Source organism: Hoplias malabaricus, chromosome 17 (assembly GCF_029633855.1).
Source record: "Hoplias malabaricus isolate fHopMal1 chromosome 17, fHopMal1.hap1, whole genome shotgun sequence".
In the NCBI taxonomy this organism is placed as follows: Eukaryota; Metazoa; Chordata; class Actinopteri; order Characiformes; family Erythrinidae; genus Hoplias; species Hoplias malabaricus.
Window position 1 is genome coordinate 6,197,544 of NC_089816.1, and position 19,408 is coordinate 6,216,951.

Here is a 19,408-nt window from a genome sequence, read left to right on the forward strand (position 1 = left end):
TCTCTCTCCTCACCAATTCACACAGCACACTGAGAAAAAAAAAGATTACATTTGATGAAGTTTATTGCAGTTGCTTACTCTATGCCAAAGTTTATCGTGTGGCCCCTGCGGTGTTAATCAGCTGAGGTATAATAAATAATGTGTGGAATAATCAAAACTTTTCGCGCCCTTTTCGATGAGTCACTGCTTCATCGCTGTTTTTCTGTGGTTGCCTCAAACTCCCGCTTCATTACATGCGAATCTGCACGAATGTGTTCCATTAGACTCATAACTATTCATCCCGCTCATCTGAGACTACTACTACTACACACACACACACACACACACACTATCTCAGTGTATAAAAACACAACCTAGTAGTATTAAATTTCTAGGATAATCGTTATAGTCTTTATGGCATCAGCTTGGGAAACCAATAACACAATGTTTCTAGGTGAAACACAATTTCAGTTGCTTTGAAACACACAAGTTACAGCCCAATAAAATGTAATACACATATTACATTAATCTTCTACTGGAAGAACATTTAATACAGACCAGAATAAAACCGACAATCAAATGTGATGCTCAAACCGATTATATGAATAAAATAAACATATATCGATGCAATTTTTGCCAAAAATGTATCAGTGTAATATGTTTCTATTTATAAAACAATTTCTATTTAATTAAAAACACATGTTAGGACTACAAGTTTGAATGAAGAAGCTCTTTAAGTTTATAATAAACTGATACAAAGGTGAATCCCTTACAAGTTAAAGAGAAAAAAAACGAGAACGGGATTCCCGGAAAAGCTCTAAATATGGGCATATACGTCACCGCGCACGTGACGGGTCGTCATCCAGAGTGTAGACAACACTATTTCCCGTAAACCGGGAGGGGCGTTAACATCACATTATCTAGCCCAATGACTATAACTTCAAAACCACTCAATCAAACTAGTATAACAGGGGTATTAGAGGCTCAACGCAGGTTATTCTGGTGCTCCTTTAATTTCTATTCCAGCACAGTCAATACTTTAAGCACTGGGGTGGTTTGTTATTTTGACACACCCCCGGCGGGTCTCTGATGGATTCTACCATTTCAAGGTGGATATTTAACTTTTGAGTCGCCGTGGTAACGTTATTACGAGTAAGAGCACTCAGAGGAGCAGCGCGTTTACTTTCTATTCTTCAGGTTCACTTTTGGTGGATTCAGCGCATTGTAAGCGGCATACATGTATCCGAACTACAGGAGTGTGGGCAGAGGAACCGAACAGAACTTTTCTGAGAACAGTTCTGGCTCCAGATCTGCTAACGTTACTCTCACTACCAGCTCTGTCACACCTCAGCTCCAGGAGGTAAGTCAGCTCTTGTATTTACTCCTTTCTTTCAGTGTCTCTTTATTATTATGGTCATACGTATAGCATCTTAAATGAAAGCTAGGATGTCCTTTCTATGGGAGAAAGAAAGAGTAACTTTGTAGTAACAGTTTAATAATTGTGAAACCGAGAGCCATGACTGCTGAGTAACTAAATAAACCAGAGCTGTTGAATGAATTTTACTTATGGTTTAAATCGAGCCTTGTGATGAGAACCCATAAGTCATTACTGCTTAAAAACCTGTTGTAATTCAACAAGAAACTACAAGATAGAGCTTTGTAGCACTGCAACTACCAGCAACAGCAATCTCACCACCTATAGTAGGGCTGTCTAATATTTAGTATCTAAAAGGTACAAATTTACTTTCAGCTTCTCACAGGAGTCATGTAGAAATTTCTGTATGTATTACTACATCAGGGACGCTGTTATGACATTACAACATCATTTCTAAAATGTAGTTTGATACCATACTTTCCTGTATAAAAATCCTTAAAGTAAATTCAGTCTCTAGTGTACATTCTGAAAACTGCAAGTCATAATGATCTTGGATTATGGCTTTAATAACAACATCTGTTGCCTTCTCACAACCTCTCCCTACCCTACCCCACCCCACCCCCATCACCAGCAAAAGTATTCAGCAGCGGGATCCAGTTCGTTTGTGCCCAGTCTCAATGCCATTACTTCAAACCAGGACCTGCAGTGGTTGGTCCAGCCCTCACTGCTGCCAACCGCCGGGCCATCCAGACCCATTCGCCAGCCTTACCCACTGCCACCAAGAATCAGCTCCATGAACCCCCTCCCAGCTCCACAGCCACATTTTCTCAGACCAGGGGTCATCAGACCTCCTACAGGACCTGGAGGTTCAACAAGACGCAGAAATGATGAACAGGTAAGTTGAAATCTTCTATCACTGTTAAAAAAAACTATTTTTCATGGTCATCTTTTAAATTCCTAAATATCACACGCCAAATGCACAAAAATGGCATTACATGTTAAATAGTGGGTTATGGAGGCCATGACTGAATGATGTACCCATATGTCTTCTTCTCTGAATGCTGCAATAAAGTTTGTCTGAAGACCTGACTCATATGGCGCACTGTCCGTGAATGACCATGCTGCCATCATGCTCCTCCTCCTGTAAGTGCAGAGGGGAAAAAAATAGGCCTGACGGATGTAGAATCAGACTATGTGTAATATCCTGTAGTGAGTCTGTTGGGTGTGCATGTGACATGGCTCAACAAGCTCACCAGTAAAAACCAGGTGTAGAAGAGGAACGGCGTATTCAAATATCCTGACGTGTCTGTGTTCTTGGTGTATATTGCTCTGTTGTTTGTTACCAGCCCTGATTTGCTTACAAGAGAATACAGTCTGTTTACACTTCATTGTCAACGGACAACACCAATATCTCTCCCAGAGAAATCTAATGACGCCTAGATCAGATCGTATCCCATTTCAGTTATTATTTATGGTCGCCTGATTCATGCCCCTCAAATCTAAATCACAATTGTAAGTCTTGAATATGATGGCTTGAAGCAAGTGAAATTTCAAGACAGGAAATCATGTGACTCATAGGGGCCAAATCATGTGAGTCACACCTGAGTCACTAAGGGGCCTGAAGATGATTCATCAAAAATAATGGGCATGATATGTTGTATACAGTCAGGAGGAAAGAAAACTTGAGCTATGTAAATAATTAAAGTATACGTGAGTAACAGCTAAAATGAGATATGGCCTGCTGCAAGGATGCTGATGAAAAGTAGGGGCAAGTTTTATTGCATCCTCTCAAAGAGAAGGTGACCACTACCCCTAGATGGCAGTATTGCTTTGATCGACGCTATGGTCCCTTATAGGTGATAACAGTACTGAATCATTTTGTACTGTACATTTTATACTTGTGGTCAAGGCTAGATCTGTGGTTATCTTCGTATAATGAATGTAATATAATGATATGTTATGATATCTCATGTTTTCTGGACAAGGATTCAGAAAATTGTCGTGGACTAATGGGTATTCTCATTACAGTCTCTAGAATGAGAATGTAGTCCAGGATTAATGGCATATCAGGATTAATCCTTCTCCAGAACGCTAGCCCCTAGTATATATTTTTTAGCTTCAGCATATAGTGTTTCCACACTTTTGAACTGTGGTGTATGTTATGACGTATTTTCTCACATCACTTTTAATTTCTACCCTAAGTTGTCCCAAGAAGAACTCGAAAGGCGAAGGATCAGAAGGGAACGAAACAAACTCGCTGCTGCTAAGTGTCGGAACCGCCGCCGGGAACTGACAGACACACTTCAAAGCGTAAGTTGATTTTGACCATTGTATTTAACATTAGTTTTAAACTTGTGTATTCTTGCGTATTCTAACTGACCAAAAATCTCTGATTTAGGAGACAGACCTGTTGGAAGATGAAAAGTCTCGTCTGCAGAAAGAGATTGCAGACCTTCAGAAAGAGAAAGAGAAGTTGGAACTGGTTCTAGAGGCTCACCGACCCATCTGCAAAGTCCAAGACTCCGACTCTGACTCCGACTCCAGTGCTATCCTTCCTTCTCTGAGTGGAATCAAAATCGAGTCAGTGGATTCTGAACTTGCTGGACCTTCCAGAGAATGCAAGAGCAGCACCAAGCAGGAGAAACCCAAGCAGGAGAAACCCAGGCCTAAAATTACCATTCCACCACCACCTTCAGTCAGTGCTGCAAATGTCAATCTGGAGTCCGACTCCCTCAACACTCCCATCCTCATCTCCACCCCTTCACTGACTCCATTCACCGCAAGCATGGTCTTCACCTATCCCACCACCTCTCTGGAGGCAAGTGCTAGCACCTCAACTCAGACCTTCAGCCATCCTTCTGTCTCCTTTTCTCATCATGGTACAAGTCATCATGTCCAAAACCCAGAGCCATGTGGTATTGCCCATCGCCGTAGCAGCAGCAGCGGAGACCAGTCAGATCAGTCTCTCAACTCACCAACAATCCTCACCCTTTAACTTACACTCCTCTCTATGGAAACAAGTGCTTTGAACTTTCCCAAGTGTCTTTAACAATAGGTCAGAACACAGGTACTGAGATGATTGCTGATACAAAAGATGTAGCTAGAGTTGTGTGCAAAAGTTTGGGCGTATCTGGACAAATTGCAATTTATGTATTTTCTAAATGTTTAATAGGTGGATTGGGGAGTGTCCATAGGTGAGTGTGTGAGTGACTGTGTAATACTCTATTAATTATACATTTAGTAAAGAAACAATGTTTTAAAATGTGCACAAGTATGTTGTATGGAAGAGTTTCACTGCAGTATGTCATTTGACCAGGGGAGCCAAAAACTTTGCATACAACTGTATAGTTGCACATTGCCTTTACTTAGCCAGGGTACATGCTTATATATATATACTATTAAAACTGTAACTGTTTGAAAACTATTTACTAGGATACTTTCCTAATTCTTTTACAGTAAACATGTATTAATTTACGTAAAGATGATTGTTTGCCTGATTACACAGATACACTGAGACTGATACATAGATAGAAACTGATTAATAGATGGAATGATGGATAGTATCTCAGATTTTCAGATTTCTGAATGCACACTACATTATTATGGTTTATTATTTATGCATTTATACTTTTGTTTATTCATTGCAAAGCTATGAGATATTAGTGATACATATGTTTAACTTTTACAGTGTATTAAGCTACATCTATATGGAGGCTACAGCATGTTCTAAGCCTTTTATATTATGCCCTGCATATTACAAACATCGAAGGCCAGAAAAAGTGCATTTCAAAAATGGTTACACTGGTTAAAATGTACTATTTTTATTTATTTTCATGAACAGAGACTTAGACAAAACATGCACTTACATTTTTTTATTAGATGCTAGCTATGTTTTTCCCTGTATTTAGAAACTTTATTGTATTAAGAATTTTAATAGCTAATATATTGTAATCTATAATGTGAGACCTATTATAATATTTGAAGCACTACTAGAGTCAGACCATATCATTTTAAAGGATTTATATTTATTTTTGCAAACAAACAATTTTTTTCATTGAAAACTGAAGAAACATTTTGCACAGTGTACAAAAGGGATAATAATAATATCAGTTCATATTTTTGGGAACTGTCAAAACTGTGTGGTTTGTTAATTTAAATCAGCCAGTCATTTCATTTTGTGCCTTCAAAAAAACTGTAGTGATACTCTTTGGAGATGTTTGTAACTGCTGAGTTTATTTCATTTCTATGTTTGCACTAAATAAAAAAGGGAAAAAAAACACAACGGCTGCTGATTGAAAACAGAAGTGATGTTACCAAGCCTGAGTAGAGACCGCTGGGGGATGGGGACAGAGGAAATTGTGTGTGTGGTGGGAGACAGAGAACAGTTCAACACTGTTCCCTTTAAGGATGTCCTGACAGAAGTCAAAGAGAAATTCCCTGACTCACATTCACTGTAAAAATGATTTACCAGAAAGTATTTTGACCGCATCCTCAAATATTCCAAGTACAATAACAAAACAAGTTCGGCTGAAATGATTTCTGCAAGTTAAGCATTAACTAAGATTACTGTTTTGTGATTTTGGAAATATTCTGAGCTATCCTCAACTTGGGTGTACATAGATTGTCATAGATTTTAAACATTTTACAAGCAAATATTGTGATACATATCAAATATTTTGATATTATCCTCCACTATTTAAAAGTAAGACCATATACAGCACATGAATGATTTAGAGTTTACAATGTGAAAACAGAATAGGACTAAATTGAAACAAAACCAGAAACAAGGAAAAATCAGCGTGACCAAGGCAATATTTGCCAGCACAGAGAGCAAACTGATTAAACATTGTGACCCTGTTGTGGACACACAGAGTCCTCTGTTAGCCCTCTAATCTAATGAGAAGCTCCTACTCAAAGCTTGGTGAACATATGATTGAGATAGTGAAGAGGGAGTTTGTGCTGACTGACTGAGTGCATGCACTGATAAAAAGGACCTCTGTACGCTCCACTTAGAGTATTACTTTTCTGAACTCGGTGCTGTGCAAACAGTGAGCCAAAAATATAATATAGAATACTCGTGTCTTCAGGCCTCGTTTATACATGTCAATCAACATTCTTTGCCTGACTTGTAGATAAATGAATCAAAAACACCATTGCAATGTATGTGGAAGCCTACTCAATGGCTTTTAGAATACACACAAAAAAAAAGCATCACAGAAGTGGGTGTCTCAGTCAAGTGTATTTTAAAGCTCTCCCACTCACAATGAGAATGGCCCAAAGATTATAGCCAGAAACAAAGCCACTAATCAAAGATCAATGTTATAAACAGAAAAAAATCCAGTTGTTAAAAGTAATACTGATTATAATATACCGATTTCAAAGTAAGCCAAAACGTGTACGCCTGATGGCCTTGTGGTAGGCAAAAATACAATAAGTTGAAGAAAAATAATCATAGTAAGAATATTTTTAACAATATTACAAATTCACATACGTCATAGGACTGTTCACCAGTTGCCAGTGTGTAAACGCAGCAGATAGTCCAGTAAAATCCAATCAAAGCAACAACCAAACACAAAAGATCTTGGTGCAGTTCAAACAAAGTTGTGTAAACGCAGGAAAGTTCAACTGAGATCCAGTGCAATACTTAATAACATGGTTGAGTTTAATAACTCTTACCACCAACCAGTGGAACATAACATGGAAAAAGTATACTGTTTCTGAATGTGCAGTTTCAGTGAGGCATTATGAGATCTCCAACAATATAATCAATGCCATGGGCAACCCAATCTCTTCAAACTGGAGGCCTCAGTTTACCAGCACTTTGTGTTGTTTGTTTTGAGTCACCCTTGAAAATAAATCAATGCTGTTTGTGCATGATCTCAAACAGATCATTTTATGGCTCTAAGCAGTTTAAAAACGTGAATCTATTTGAGATTCATTACAGCCCTGTCTAGTGCATCATTAAAACATCAGCCCACTTGAAATACAGATCAGTGCACAGTAAAACCTGGTGTGAGTCAGCAGTTTGATTGATTCTTCCCATTTTTGTGGTAAAAGTCCACCTCCTTCTTAACTTTCTTTATCACCTATATACACCCTCCGTTAAAGAGGAAAGGGGAAACATCCCAGTGGTCTCAATACTTACATTTAAATAATGGATGCAAATACAATGTGACATAGTAAGTCATTTTAAAGCTTAAAACTAATCCTATCATGTCTGATACCAATGGTAAAGAAATCTCATTCACATTTATTTAGAAAGTCCAACTACATAGGGAGAAAATCAACAACACATTAAAGAGAAAAGAACAAAAAAGAAGTTAAGAAGAAGAAGAAGAAACATGGTGCCTAATGGCCACCATCAATGTAAGAATAAACAAATGCCTTCACATCTGTCCAGCTGAAGTAGTTGACATGCCAGTCTGATGACAACAAGAAAAAACAATTTGCAATATTCCTTGCTCCTCTTGGTTTGCCCACATCAGTTTCCTTCTAGTCATTCTCTGAGAAGCAGAAAAAAGTGCTATGGCTCTTCAGTCGTCTGGCGAGCACACCAGATGGAGCTGGTCAGGACTGCCCACGCTCCCTGTGCTTGAGCTGCCATCCCCCAGGTCCCGGGCCACCATGCATGGGAGGTTGAGCTCGGTGGACCCACCTGGGCTTGAATCACTCCGGCTAACACACTCCTCCTCTAGAACCAGGCACAGTTCCTTCAGGTCCATGTTCTCCTTCACCAAGCCGTCCTGCATGCGCTCCAGATCGGACAGCTTCTTCAGGTATCCGCCCAGATCCTCACGCATCACCTTGGCGGCATGGTGGCCAAACAACTGCCACTCTCTGGCAAGCTTCTTCACCTTCAGCCGGTCATCGTCCAGAAAGCAGCACAGGTCTCGCAGCTCTTGGTTCTCCTCTTGAAGCCGCTGGTTGATGGCTTTAAGCTCCCTGATTTCAAGCAAATGTCCCTGAAGCTGTTTGTTCACCTCTTTGATGAGGCGGCCGCGCTGAATGAGCGCTGACATCTTGTCTGATTCTTCTTTCCGGAGCCGGTTTATGAGCTCCTCTTTGGAGCAGGCCAGCAATTCCTCATCAGACAACTTCGCAAGCTCTCGATTTAGGACTTCACTGTCACTCCCCATCTTGCTTCGATCATCAGTTGGTGTCAAAAAACAGGTTATAGATTTGATTGTCCTGATACAACAACGTTGAAACCAATGAACTTGTAAACCAGTAGGGTATATTGCATATTAGACGGGACACAGCAGAGCAGTTGGCTGGGCTCTACTCAGCTCTCACATGGAAGAGGCACATGTAATGTCATTCAGGCGACTCCAACATGGATCTCTCTCAACACACCTCGTTCCTAGGCCTTCAGAATTCCAGATAACGACCATTTCCCACACTTTATTCGACCTCCTGTCTACATGGGTGTTGCATAATCCCAATGGAGCATCCTCAGTCTGATGTAAGGCTGCTTTAGACTGAACTGAAACCTGAACGTGTTGTTTCAAGCTGTTTGCTGGTCTATTTTGTTTACAATGCAGCGGTTATGGACTAGCATGTATTAGCATCACTGGTCTTTGGCTGCTGGAGGCTAACTGATGGCAACGCTGTTTTACAGCTTCGTTTTTTTGTGTCCAATGTTGTCCTGAGAGGTCGGGAAACGACAGTAGAGGTTTATATTAAAGGCAAAAGAGAATCTGTGTCGTCATATCTTATGACAGGTATCACAATGTCCAGGGTTCTGTCGGTTTTTTCTGTTTTTCACTCTCTCCTCTCACTCATCCGTCTCTCCCCGCCCTGCCTCCCCACCTCATTCCACTGCTCTATGGAGAAATGTACTGGAACACCGAAAAACGTCTCCTCCCAACGTTTTCCAGACGAACAAAACATCCGAGCGCAGATATCTCACCGAAGCGCAGTAAACGTGAAGAAAAAACGGAGTGAAGGGAAAATGTAGGACAGCCTCGTGGAGCTGAGCTGTAGATTGCGCTGCAGCAGCAACATTAAAAAAGATGTCTGATAATCCGCTGGCTTCGCCGAGGCTTAATTTTCAGTGCAAGTCGGTCTTCATCCGCGAATTATAAAATGGAGAATCTGATACGTTTTCTTTTGGGATGAACTGCCTTTTTCTCCACATACAAACATGATAGTGGAGGCAGGCTCTCTCTCTCTCTCTCTCTCTCTCTCTCTCTCGCTCTCCCTCTCTCTCTCCCCCCTGCCCCTCCCCTTCCTTCCCTTTGGTCTTCCCTTACTGTAAGAATGTGAGTTGTATCCCCCTCCAGTCAAAATGACATCATTCCATGTAAAAGCCCCCAGTTATCTGTGTTCCAAATGTCCTACACTGGAAGGTCACAACAGTTAGTCATGGCTGGATAATTAAACACAAATAAAGTCATAAACACAACTTGCTGTTTGTTCTGAGTTCCCCAGGTCACTCCAGTAAAAAGGGTCCCACCTAAAGGATGGTAATATGTTCACAAAATGTTTTTTTTTGTGAGAATACTCTGGATATTGTGGTCACTCAAACACACAGACCAGGTGAAGTTTTTAATTTGTTTTTTAAAGAAAAGAAATATATATTTGATGTATTTTATATATGTTAATGTAGTAAAATTAGCAAGATACGGAATATAAATACGTTTGTAAACATTTTTGATGGCACTGCTTTGGGTGTTGGTGATATTTTAATGTATTTTGTATAGTGAAAATGTCTTGTGATATAGCACCCAAATGTGCCTGGACAACACACACACACACACACACACACACACACACACACACACAATGACGGAAAGCATTACAATAGCCTTTTCTGTACTTTAATCCATGGTATTCGGCCATATCCTTCCGCCCTGACTCCCCCACACTATTGTTAGAAGACCGTAACAATGTGGGGTGTTAGCAGGGGTGAGAGGGTGGAGGAAAAGACAGGATGTTCTGAGGTGAAATAAAAGGGTGGGGTGAGCAGTGGTATGAAGAGCACTGAGGTGTGAAACAAAAAGGCAACAAACAATTTTCACTCTTTTCCTTCTTTGACAGATTTCGAGTGACGCCAAGGGTTGGGAAGGGAGGGATTTGGGATTTTGAGAGGATTTATTTTGATTAATCTGTGTTAGAGGAAAGCGTATTTACCCAACTTGTTATTAAAAAAAAATCTATTCACACAGATTGGAATGACCTTCAATCACAACAGATGTCATGAAACTGCACAAGTTAATTTTGCGCAGACAGGAAAGGAGCAGTCTTAGGAAGACTTAGGCAGGATATAATTGACCACAGTGTAATTTTCCAGTCAAGGATTACTTCTAAACACTGCCAAGTTTAATGCTAGAACGGGAGTGAAGAGGTTGAAAGGCATAGTGAGGCTAGAATGATATAGAGTTCATTTGCTTTGCTTCCATTTGTCAGTTTGTTGTCTTTTTTACACAGCTGAATATAAACCCTTTAGTTAAATATTTCAAATCATATTTTGTTTAGCATAGACTCTTGCACATAGGGATTTATAGAGTTAATAAGATAACATATTGAAGTTCACATACAAACCATTTTCAATGCCTGCCATGCTGCACCTCTAATAAAATTAACCCCATAATTTCAGAATTGATCAATGATTTAATGACTTAAACTCGTCCCCATCTACACTAGTTTTTCTTGATGAAACTCATTTTTCAGATGCATTGATTTGTTTTTCAAAGAAGAACATAAATGACAGATCCTTGGAAGTGGCACAGAAGTGAATATTTCAACCAATATGTGAATATTTCCCCAAATACTGTGCTCTCCTTAACCACAACCGCTAACTGGACTTGCTACGAATCCCCGAAGACCTATTTCCACTGGTCTTGAATGTACCTGCCACCCACATTCTGTCACCTCAGCAGCCAAGTCTGCATACTTCAGCTTCAAAAGCTTCCATCTACTGCATCATCAAATGGGATTATTAACTCTATGACATTAACAATTAGCTTACCTTCAGAGTACAACACCATGTCTGGCCTCTAGGCTGTATAATAAACATGCTAATACCCTAAACACCTGATTATGTCTCCATGTATACTAACCCTGCAACAAACTAAACATACAAGCTGAAAGAATATGCTCCAATGTGCCTACCCCTGTACATAATCTACAACTAGGGCCTGTACTACCCACTGTCCAAGATTATGAGGTGTTGGAAGGATGTCGCAAATTGGTTCCAGCAGAAATATAATACGATTCGCCTCCATTGCCCACAATTCTTGCCAAGTGATTTTATGCTTCTCTAGATTCTCCAAACCATTGTGGCCATTGTGGATCCTCTTCCTGCTCGCAAATAAATCTTATCATCATTCGTCTTCTCTCTGGTGATGTGGCCTTACCAAACGCTTTCCAAGAATCACCTAATCCAAGGCCTGTTATTTCGCATTGCACTTTTCCAATCACATCTCTAATGAGCTCCTGGCTACCTGCACAGTCACTCATGGATTCCACTTCCTTTGTGCTTTTGTGACTGGAACTGCTACTTTTACCACTGCATCCTTAGATCTTAAAAATAAAATCCACATTAAAATAACTCCTGGAAAGCCAAGACCCTGAATGTCCCCGTACTCCCTATATGTACTCATGAATAAATGACATCTACAACCAAACGTTACATTATTAAACAGAATGCTATTTTTATTATTTCAAACTCTGCATGTCTTTATTTGTAACATGTAGTACTCTTAATTGATTAAAGGTTTATGTCCTCTACAGTGCACTATGAAGAAAGCAGGGAGTCAGTGATCTGCCCTTACTGCAGTATTCTACAGGAGAAAGGTTTGCAGATGGGCCAGCAGCATTAAGGACCCAGTATCAGATCTTCAGTTCAATGACTTTTAGAATGAGTGATAACCTTTATCCACGGGCCATCAGACTCATTAATGACTGCCATCCTCTTCCATTATTTCAATTTTTAAAAGTGTCTTCTTTTCAGGCATAACTTCTCATCATACTGAAAAAAAGAGTATTGTTTCTCTGTTCAGTTCGCAAATACTTGCACTGGAATACATGTTACACCTTAATACAAGATATTACTGACGCTATTACAAGATGACACTACATATTTGTTTCTGAGTATATATTTGTTTAGTTTTTCTCTTTTATTTACGTTGTTAGTTTTTATCTCATTTGTTTTCAACTTTCTCTGGATGCTTTCTTTGTGTTTGGGGCACATTTGTGTAGTTTGCGCTGGCATAACTTGAAATTTATGCCCCTGCAGATCTGAGAATAGTCCACCAACTAAAGACACCAAAGACGTTAGTAATAATAATAATATGCCAAATTCTGCGATCTACACTTCACAGCCTCAGCGGTTTCAGGGCAGAGATGATTTACTAATCAGCGCTTCCCGAAAGTGACGTCTAACTAAGGCGCATTTATTCAGAAAAAGCCCATTCACGTTTAACAACAACTGATGCCTGTGCAGTTTGTTTTGCTATTTTCTTGACTTTGAGATGAACTTACATGGCATAAATAATTTTTTTAATGTTTTAATATCTGTGGACAATTTTCTGGTCAATCGCTATTGTAGTAGTTCGTGCTTTTGCAACGTGTTCTACTGCTAACAGACCAGCTAAACACTAGTAATGCGAGAGGGCGATTTGTGACAAACATTAATACATTTCGTTCTTATATACAGTTTGGTATGTAAGTACATTTTTTTACATTCTAATTGATAGCTAATGGTTAAAGCTAAATTTAGTTACCTCCTGCGGTGACAGTGTGGTCAGAGTATTAAAAAATGCATGTGTTGATGTTTTCTGGCTCTTAATGGAACACAAAGACATTTCTGTTTGTGTTTGTTCTGTACTCACAGATCTGAAGTCTAAAATGTCGGTGGAGCTTGACGTGTTTGTAGGTAACACCACCATCATGGACAAAGAGGTTTATCAGCTGTGGCTGAATGGATACACAGGTAAATCTCCTGTTAAATAAGTGAAAAATCAGAAAGCTGCCTTGAGCCCAAAACCCATTATCTATAAATATATCTTAAACCACATTTCAGCAAGAATTTAGCATGAGTCAATGATTTTTATTGTCATTTCAACTATCCAAAACCGGGGTCCTTCATAAATCACTCAAACAAGACTACATTATGTTCAAAAGTGCAAACGTGCAACAAACAAAGACAAGTGCAATAACACTAAACAATAAACACTAGGGAGGCAAACCATTCACAGTTCACAAGGGTTGTAAATTATGTGACATAAATTGCAGTATACCGTATTGATATGGTTGATGGGAACAGAAATTTAAACATATTGTTTTAACATAAAACTAATGGGTACCACTTTAAAAAAAAGGACTACATTTATAAAGGTTTATAAATGCTTAAAATGGTTTATTACATGGTTATTAATCAGGTTGTAAACACCTTAAATGTCATTAATAATCTTTTTTTTTTTTTTTTTAACTCAGATCAGATATAAAGGGCAACGGTGATCTCTTTTTGGTGGTTAAATGGTTAAACTTCTTAACAAATATGTGCTGAAGCAGACTCTTAATGTTGACAAATAGAGAAGACAACATAAGGTCAGTAGCTGACACGAATCTGAGATTCAACTGTAGATTGATGTGGGTTCACTATCTGGCAAACGTCAGCTCATGCTTGTCTATCTATATGTGTGATATAAATTATTATTTATGACTTTTGATGTGTTTACAACATAATTAATAACCATAAAACAAACAGATTTTAAACCATTTATAAATGGTTAGAAGTGCAGTCTTATTCTATACACATATATGTGTATATATGAGAAACATTCCACTGTTCGTGTGTGTGATCTGTTTAGTCCAGTATCTGTTTTTTGAGGAGTCTGGAAGCTTGGGGGATGAATCTGTTGCACAGCCTGGATATGTGAGCTTGAATGCTTTGGTTCGTTTTTTAAGATGGTAGGAGAACCATCAAGTTGCATTGTGTGTTGTACGTGCCAGTGATGGAGGTGAAAGAAACCCTGATGATCTTCTCAGCTGTCCTTACTATCCACTGCAGGGACTTGCCTTCCAAAGTGGGGGCAATTCCCAAACAAGGCAGGGGTGCAGCTGCTTAGGGTTCTCACTGTAATATGAATATGGTGAGGATTGTTAGTGGGAAATATGCTTTCCTCAGGCTTCACTGAGAGTAGAGACACTACTGTTTTTTCTTGTTTATGGAGCTCATGTTGAGATACTAGGTGAAGTTGTCTGCCAGGTGAACACCACTTGAGTGTTATGCGAGTCATGATAAAAGTTATGAGATCATTTCTCAAGATTCCCTTTATTATGACTGACCAATTACTATGTTTGTTTCTTTGTTTATTCATTTAGCTGAAATAAGCTTAAATAAATACCAAACAGTTGTTGGATTAAACAGTTCATGTATGATCCAAACATTCTTACGATACCCATTTTGGAAATACTTGTGAGGATGTCTTTACCGCTTCTTGTTTGTTTATTAATCATTATTAATTAATGATTGTGTTTGCTGTAAAATAAGAGTAGTAAAAATAAAACAAAGCAATACCAATTGAACATTTCATTTGGAAGATAAAACTAGTAGGGCAAACAACAGATCAGGTGTGACTGTACTTCTGCTGAGCTGCAACACTCACAAAATCGAAGTCATCTCCAGCAAACCTTTTAAAAAAATAATAATAATAATAAATCTGATTTATTCTCTACACACCACACACAGTAACACACCACCTCCACCACACATCACTGCAACACAGAGTATTATTTAAAGCTACAGACGGACTACGTTCTGCAACTAGAACTACAGTGTGCTCCTGTATGGTCAGCGGAGCTGTGAGAATGGACAGTGAGTGTAGAAACAAGGAGGTTATGGCTGATCAGTGTATGTTAAAACAATAAGATACAATGACCATAAATGAGGAGTCACAGAATTCACAGCGATTACTTTCTTTCTGATTCTTCCTTCAAGTTTTAATATATATGGATGCTGTTGTCCTTTTAGTGAATGATGCTGTAAAGGTGAGGATTGAGGGAGGGGTAATGGAGGAGTGTGAGGCCAGTGCCGATGTCTTGCTCAGTGACACTATGGACCAATTCAGAACTTTCCAGATGTGTGAGAGGCTTCTGCAAAATCCAGCCAAACTAGCAAACCAGCTCCTCTTCCAGATTCCTCCAGATCGACAAGCCATGCTGATTGAAAGGTAAACACTCTTTTTTTTTTTTTTACCCAATACTAAAGATGATATATTTAATGAACTAGTCATGAATTCCTTTCACACCTTTCCTTTTTGTCTTTGAAACCTGATCAGGTATTACGCTTTTGATGATGCCTTTGTTCGTGAAGTCCTTGGAAAGAAGCTCTCCAAAGGAACAAAAAAAGATCTAGACGACGTTAGTGCAAAGACTGGCATCACATTAAAAAGCTGCAGGCGACAGGTGCGTAGAACAATAAAACAAAATTAAACATTAAAATCTGATTTCACTGTTATTGCTTGACCCGTTCTTTCTCACATAGTTTGACAACTTCAAGCGAGTGTTCAAAGTGGTGGAAGAACTCAAGGGCCCCCTGGTGGAAAACATAAAACAACACTTTCTTCTTCCAGACCAACTGGCAAGGTGAGAGAGAGAGGTTTTACAATGGAGAAAATTGTTATTGAGGAAAATGGAAGTTTAAAGTGATTTTATACATTGTCATAGATGTTAGAAATTGTAGGTTTTTACCAGTGCACAAGAGATTTTTTGTCACTAATTAACCTCAATGGAGTTAGTTGTTCAATGTTTTCTGAGTAAGAACTGAGGAGTTTTATTTTACATTAGTGTCAGCATCTGAATTGTTTTGAAATTCAGCACATTTCTGGAATAACACGTGTATTTTTTCACTTATACAAATTGTAGTCAAAAGGGAGGAACTGCGGTTATTTATTTTACTCAGTACTTATTTTTTCACCTGTGCAGATTTAATAGGGCTATGGGTTTTGGCTCTTTGGCCTACCACTGCAGGGCACATCAAGCATACCTCTTTTAGAACATTAATTTAGCAACAAAACAGCACTCAGCATCTTTTTTGCATGAACTGGTTTCACGTTCATCAATGACAAATGATCAGAAATGAATTAAATTTACTGGACAGAGCTGCTAATTCTCTCCTTTCTTTTTTAGCCATCCCTCATTTTCTCTAGAAACTCTTGCCAATGCTTTTTTTCATAGGGATTACGCCGCCATAGTGTTCTTTGCCAACAATCGGTTTGAGACAGGGAAGAAGAAGCTTCAATATCTCACTTTCCAAGACTTTGCCTTTTGTGCTGGGCAGCTCATTGACAATTGGACAGTTGGAGCTGTTGGTAAGATTGATTCTATTCAATGATTTGTTTGGGTTGTATTTTATTTGAAGATTTTGAGCTGCAGTTAACTATCACATCTCTGAAGTCGCTGCCAGTCGTATCTAAATTTATTACAGATAATGTTTTTCTGCCATTGCCTTTTAGTCTAATGATTATTTTAAGCAAGCTGTGGAATTTCTGTGTATTTCTGCTGTTTCACCCTGCGGTCTGACTCTGTAGATAACATGGTGGAAGACATGGATGTGGATCTAGACAAAGAATTTCTTCAAGACCTCAAAGATCTCAAAATTTTAATCACAGACAAGGATCTTTTGGACCAGCACAAAAGGTATAAGTGAGAAATGAGTTTGGGCATTAATCCAAAGATGGCTTACTGTAATAGTCAGAATCCTACACTGTGACTGGCTCTAATGTTGGAGTAATGAAAATGTTCTGCTCAGTCTAGTGTGTGTTGCTTTGCGGGGAAAGACCAAAGTCTTCACTGAGATGGAAGCCAATTTTAAGGTGGTAAACTCTCAGATGTCAGCTGACATTACATAATATACACATATTTAAAAATCCATACAAGTGACATTTATTAGAATGGACAATAAACATTTCCCTTTGTAGAATCTCTCCAGAGGCCTTGTCAATATCGCTGCCAAGTTAACAAACACAAAGGACGTCAGAGACTTTTTCATTGATCTTGTAGAAAAGGTATGTAAAATTGTGAGATTTTCTATAAACGATATAGTTATAAATGATGTAGTTTTGAGATGTAAATGTCTCTTTCACAGTTTATCGAGCCGTGCAAGTCAGACAAATGGACAGCGACAGATGTGAACCTCTACCTCACCCACTACACAAACTCAGCGCATATATTGGATACTTTTAAGTAAGTGAATTGCATTATGTGAAGGAGTGCATTGTCTTTCCATACAGTACATGCCAAAGGTCTTCTGATCTGGATCTGGATTTTGTAATCACGAATGTTTAACTCAAAAGTTGTTCTGATGCTTGGGTCCAGTTCAGGGAAATGTACTCTTCTACCATTGGGGGTCACTGTGTCTCATTTTTCAATGGATACTGTTGCCTTGTTTCCTGCTCAGTCGTTTATTCACTCAAACCGCTGTGGAATGCGGCTTTCTGTTTACACAACTCAAATCACAACGTATTCGAATACACTAAGCAATGATACATTTACCCCCAAACCACGTATAACGTCTCATTAAAGAATACATGCATGATTATATGGCTTTAAATAAATGAGTCAGTGTTCTTCTGTTTATTACAGCATAGCTCTTCTGTGAAATGTTCTGTCTCTCTCTTTTTCAGGCACCAGAATGTCTGGAATAGGTATATGGGAGTTATCAAAAGCTGCATCCTCAGAATGTATCACGAATGAAGCGTAGCCTTCTTTTCCATTGTTTCTTTCTTTGCTTTTTTCCCACTTAATCAAACCTGCTTTGGCTTGCACCCAGCCTGCCCACCCTTTGGCCCTATCTTTATTTAATTCCTCTGTTTATCATTGTCTTCCTTTTAATCCTTACCCAGGAATCTCCTTCTAACAGCTGGCCATCTCCTATACTTCCTCCCCATTCTCTTTTATCCTTAGTTCATTCTTTCACTTTCTTTTGGCCACTGTCTTTCATTTGATGACTTGTAAATAAACAGAGCATGCTTCCAACAGATGATCTCTGCATTGTGTCTGACTTCACTGTAAAATGCCTCATAACAGCTTTGATTGCATTTATTTTGTAACATTTTATGTAGTTCAGTTCACAAACTGTAAGTAAACTCTGTAATATTTAATGTACTGGACTATTTGCTCAGACATGAAATGTTGGAGTGTGTTTAAAATAAAAAATCACCTTATATACCAAGCCAATCTATTTGCAAGTCTATGTCTCCGGGATTGCGGTGGTTGAGCATTTCATTAATAATGGATTAAATAAAGGCTCAGAATAGGGCTAAACTAGAGGAGGCAATGACTTAATGCCTGGGCCGAACACTCGGTCCACACCAAGTGAAGGTATTTATTACTAAACCTTGTCATCCGAACATTTGAACCGATTATTGGTGTGTGTCCTGATGTGAGTGTGAGGGAGGGTTATCTAGCAATAGGGGTACAATGTGTTGCTACCTTTTGGGTGGTATACATGGTCTGTGGGCATTCTGAGATTTACAGACATCCAACATGGCTTATTAAATGAATGCACTTTCTGAAATGAAGTAGAGAAAAATGTAGCACACATTAATTGCACTCATGTCAAGGTTCAGACTTGTTTTTGGATCATTTGCTAACTGTAATTATGCTTCTGTTTTAGATCCAAATGCAACAAATTAATATGTTGTAGAACAAACACCAGCTTATTATTGGGATAGAAGGAATTGACTGTGTGTGAAAGCTGGGATCGAACCAATGCACTGTAGTAGAGTTAATGAAATAAAGGTGTAATCAGTGTCACTCTTTACACCGCTTCACATCTAAACATTTTGGTCTTTATATCATCCAGTGAGAAGCTCCAGTTTAAATATTTGGACTGGAGGAAAAAAAAAAAAAAAAGAGGACAGCTTTTTCCAAGCAGACGTGTGTCTTTCCCTTCCGTCCTCCCTCCCTCTCTCTGTCTCTCTTTTTTCCCTCTCTCTCATGTTCCCTTTCGTGCTAATTTCTGTCCACATTCTTCCCTATCTGCCTTTGGACGGGAGTGAAAAAGATGGGTGAGATGAAGGGTGAGTTGAGGTGGGAGGGAAACAA

At 39.0% G+C, this 19,408-nt stretch overlaps 3 protein-coding genes across 4 annotated transcripts; 2 read left to right on the forward strand and 1 right to left on the reverse strand.

The window, feature by feature from the left end:
- The first annotated feature begins 1,146 nt into the window (after window positions 1-1,146).
- On the forward strand, window positions 1,147-5,375 carry fosl1a (FOS like 1, AP-1 transcription factor subunit a). The gene is made up of 4 exons (XM_066649613.1): window positions 1,147-1,339; window positions 1,986-2,249; window positions 3,557-3,664; window positions 3,753-5,375. Exons 1-4 carry the CDS (start codon window positions 1,217-1,219, stop codon window positions 4,347-4,349), a joined length of 1,092 nt encoding a protein of 363 aa, XP_066505710.1. The 5' UTR covers window positions 1,147-1,216; the 3' UTR covers window positions 4,350-5,375.
- A 1,930-nt stretch (window positions 5,376-7,305) lies between these two features.
- On the reverse strand, window positions 7,306-9,524 carry ccdc85b (coiled-coil domain containing 85B). The gene has a single exon (XM_066649615.1). It carries the CDS (start codon window positions 8,488-8,490, stop codon window positions 7,888-7,890), a length of 603 nt encoding a protein of 200 aa, XP_066505712.1. The 5' UTR covers window positions 8,491-9,524; the 3' UTR covers window positions 7,306-7,887.
- A 3,239-nt stretch (window positions 9,525-12,763) lies between these two features.
- fibpa (fibroblast growth factor (acidic) intracellular binding protein a) lies at window positions 12,764-18,529 on the forward strand. 2 transcript variants are annotated; one of them, XM_066649449.1, is made up of 11 exons: window positions 12,764-13,021; window positions 13,191-13,289; window positions 15,333-15,531; window positions 15,640-15,766; window positions 15,846-15,946; window positions 16,538-16,671; window positions 16,891-16,999; window positions 17,112-17,175; window positions 17,281-17,367; window positions 17,448-17,545; window positions 17,986-18,529. In XM_066649449.1, the coding sequence occupies exons 2-11, from the start codon at window positions 13,205-13,207 to the stop codon at window positions 18,053-18,055; spliced, it is 1,074 nt and encodes a 357-aa protein (XP_066505546.1). In that variant the 5' UTR covers window positions 12,764-13,021; window positions 13,191-13,204; the 3' UTR covers window positions 18,056-18,529. The 2 variants fall into 2 exon arrangements, with proteins under 2 accessions (XP_066505546.1, XP_066505547.1); XM_066649450.1 differs by having other exon boundaries at window positions 12,764-13,017.
- The last annotated feature ends 879 nt before the right edge of the window (window positions 18,530-19,408 follow it).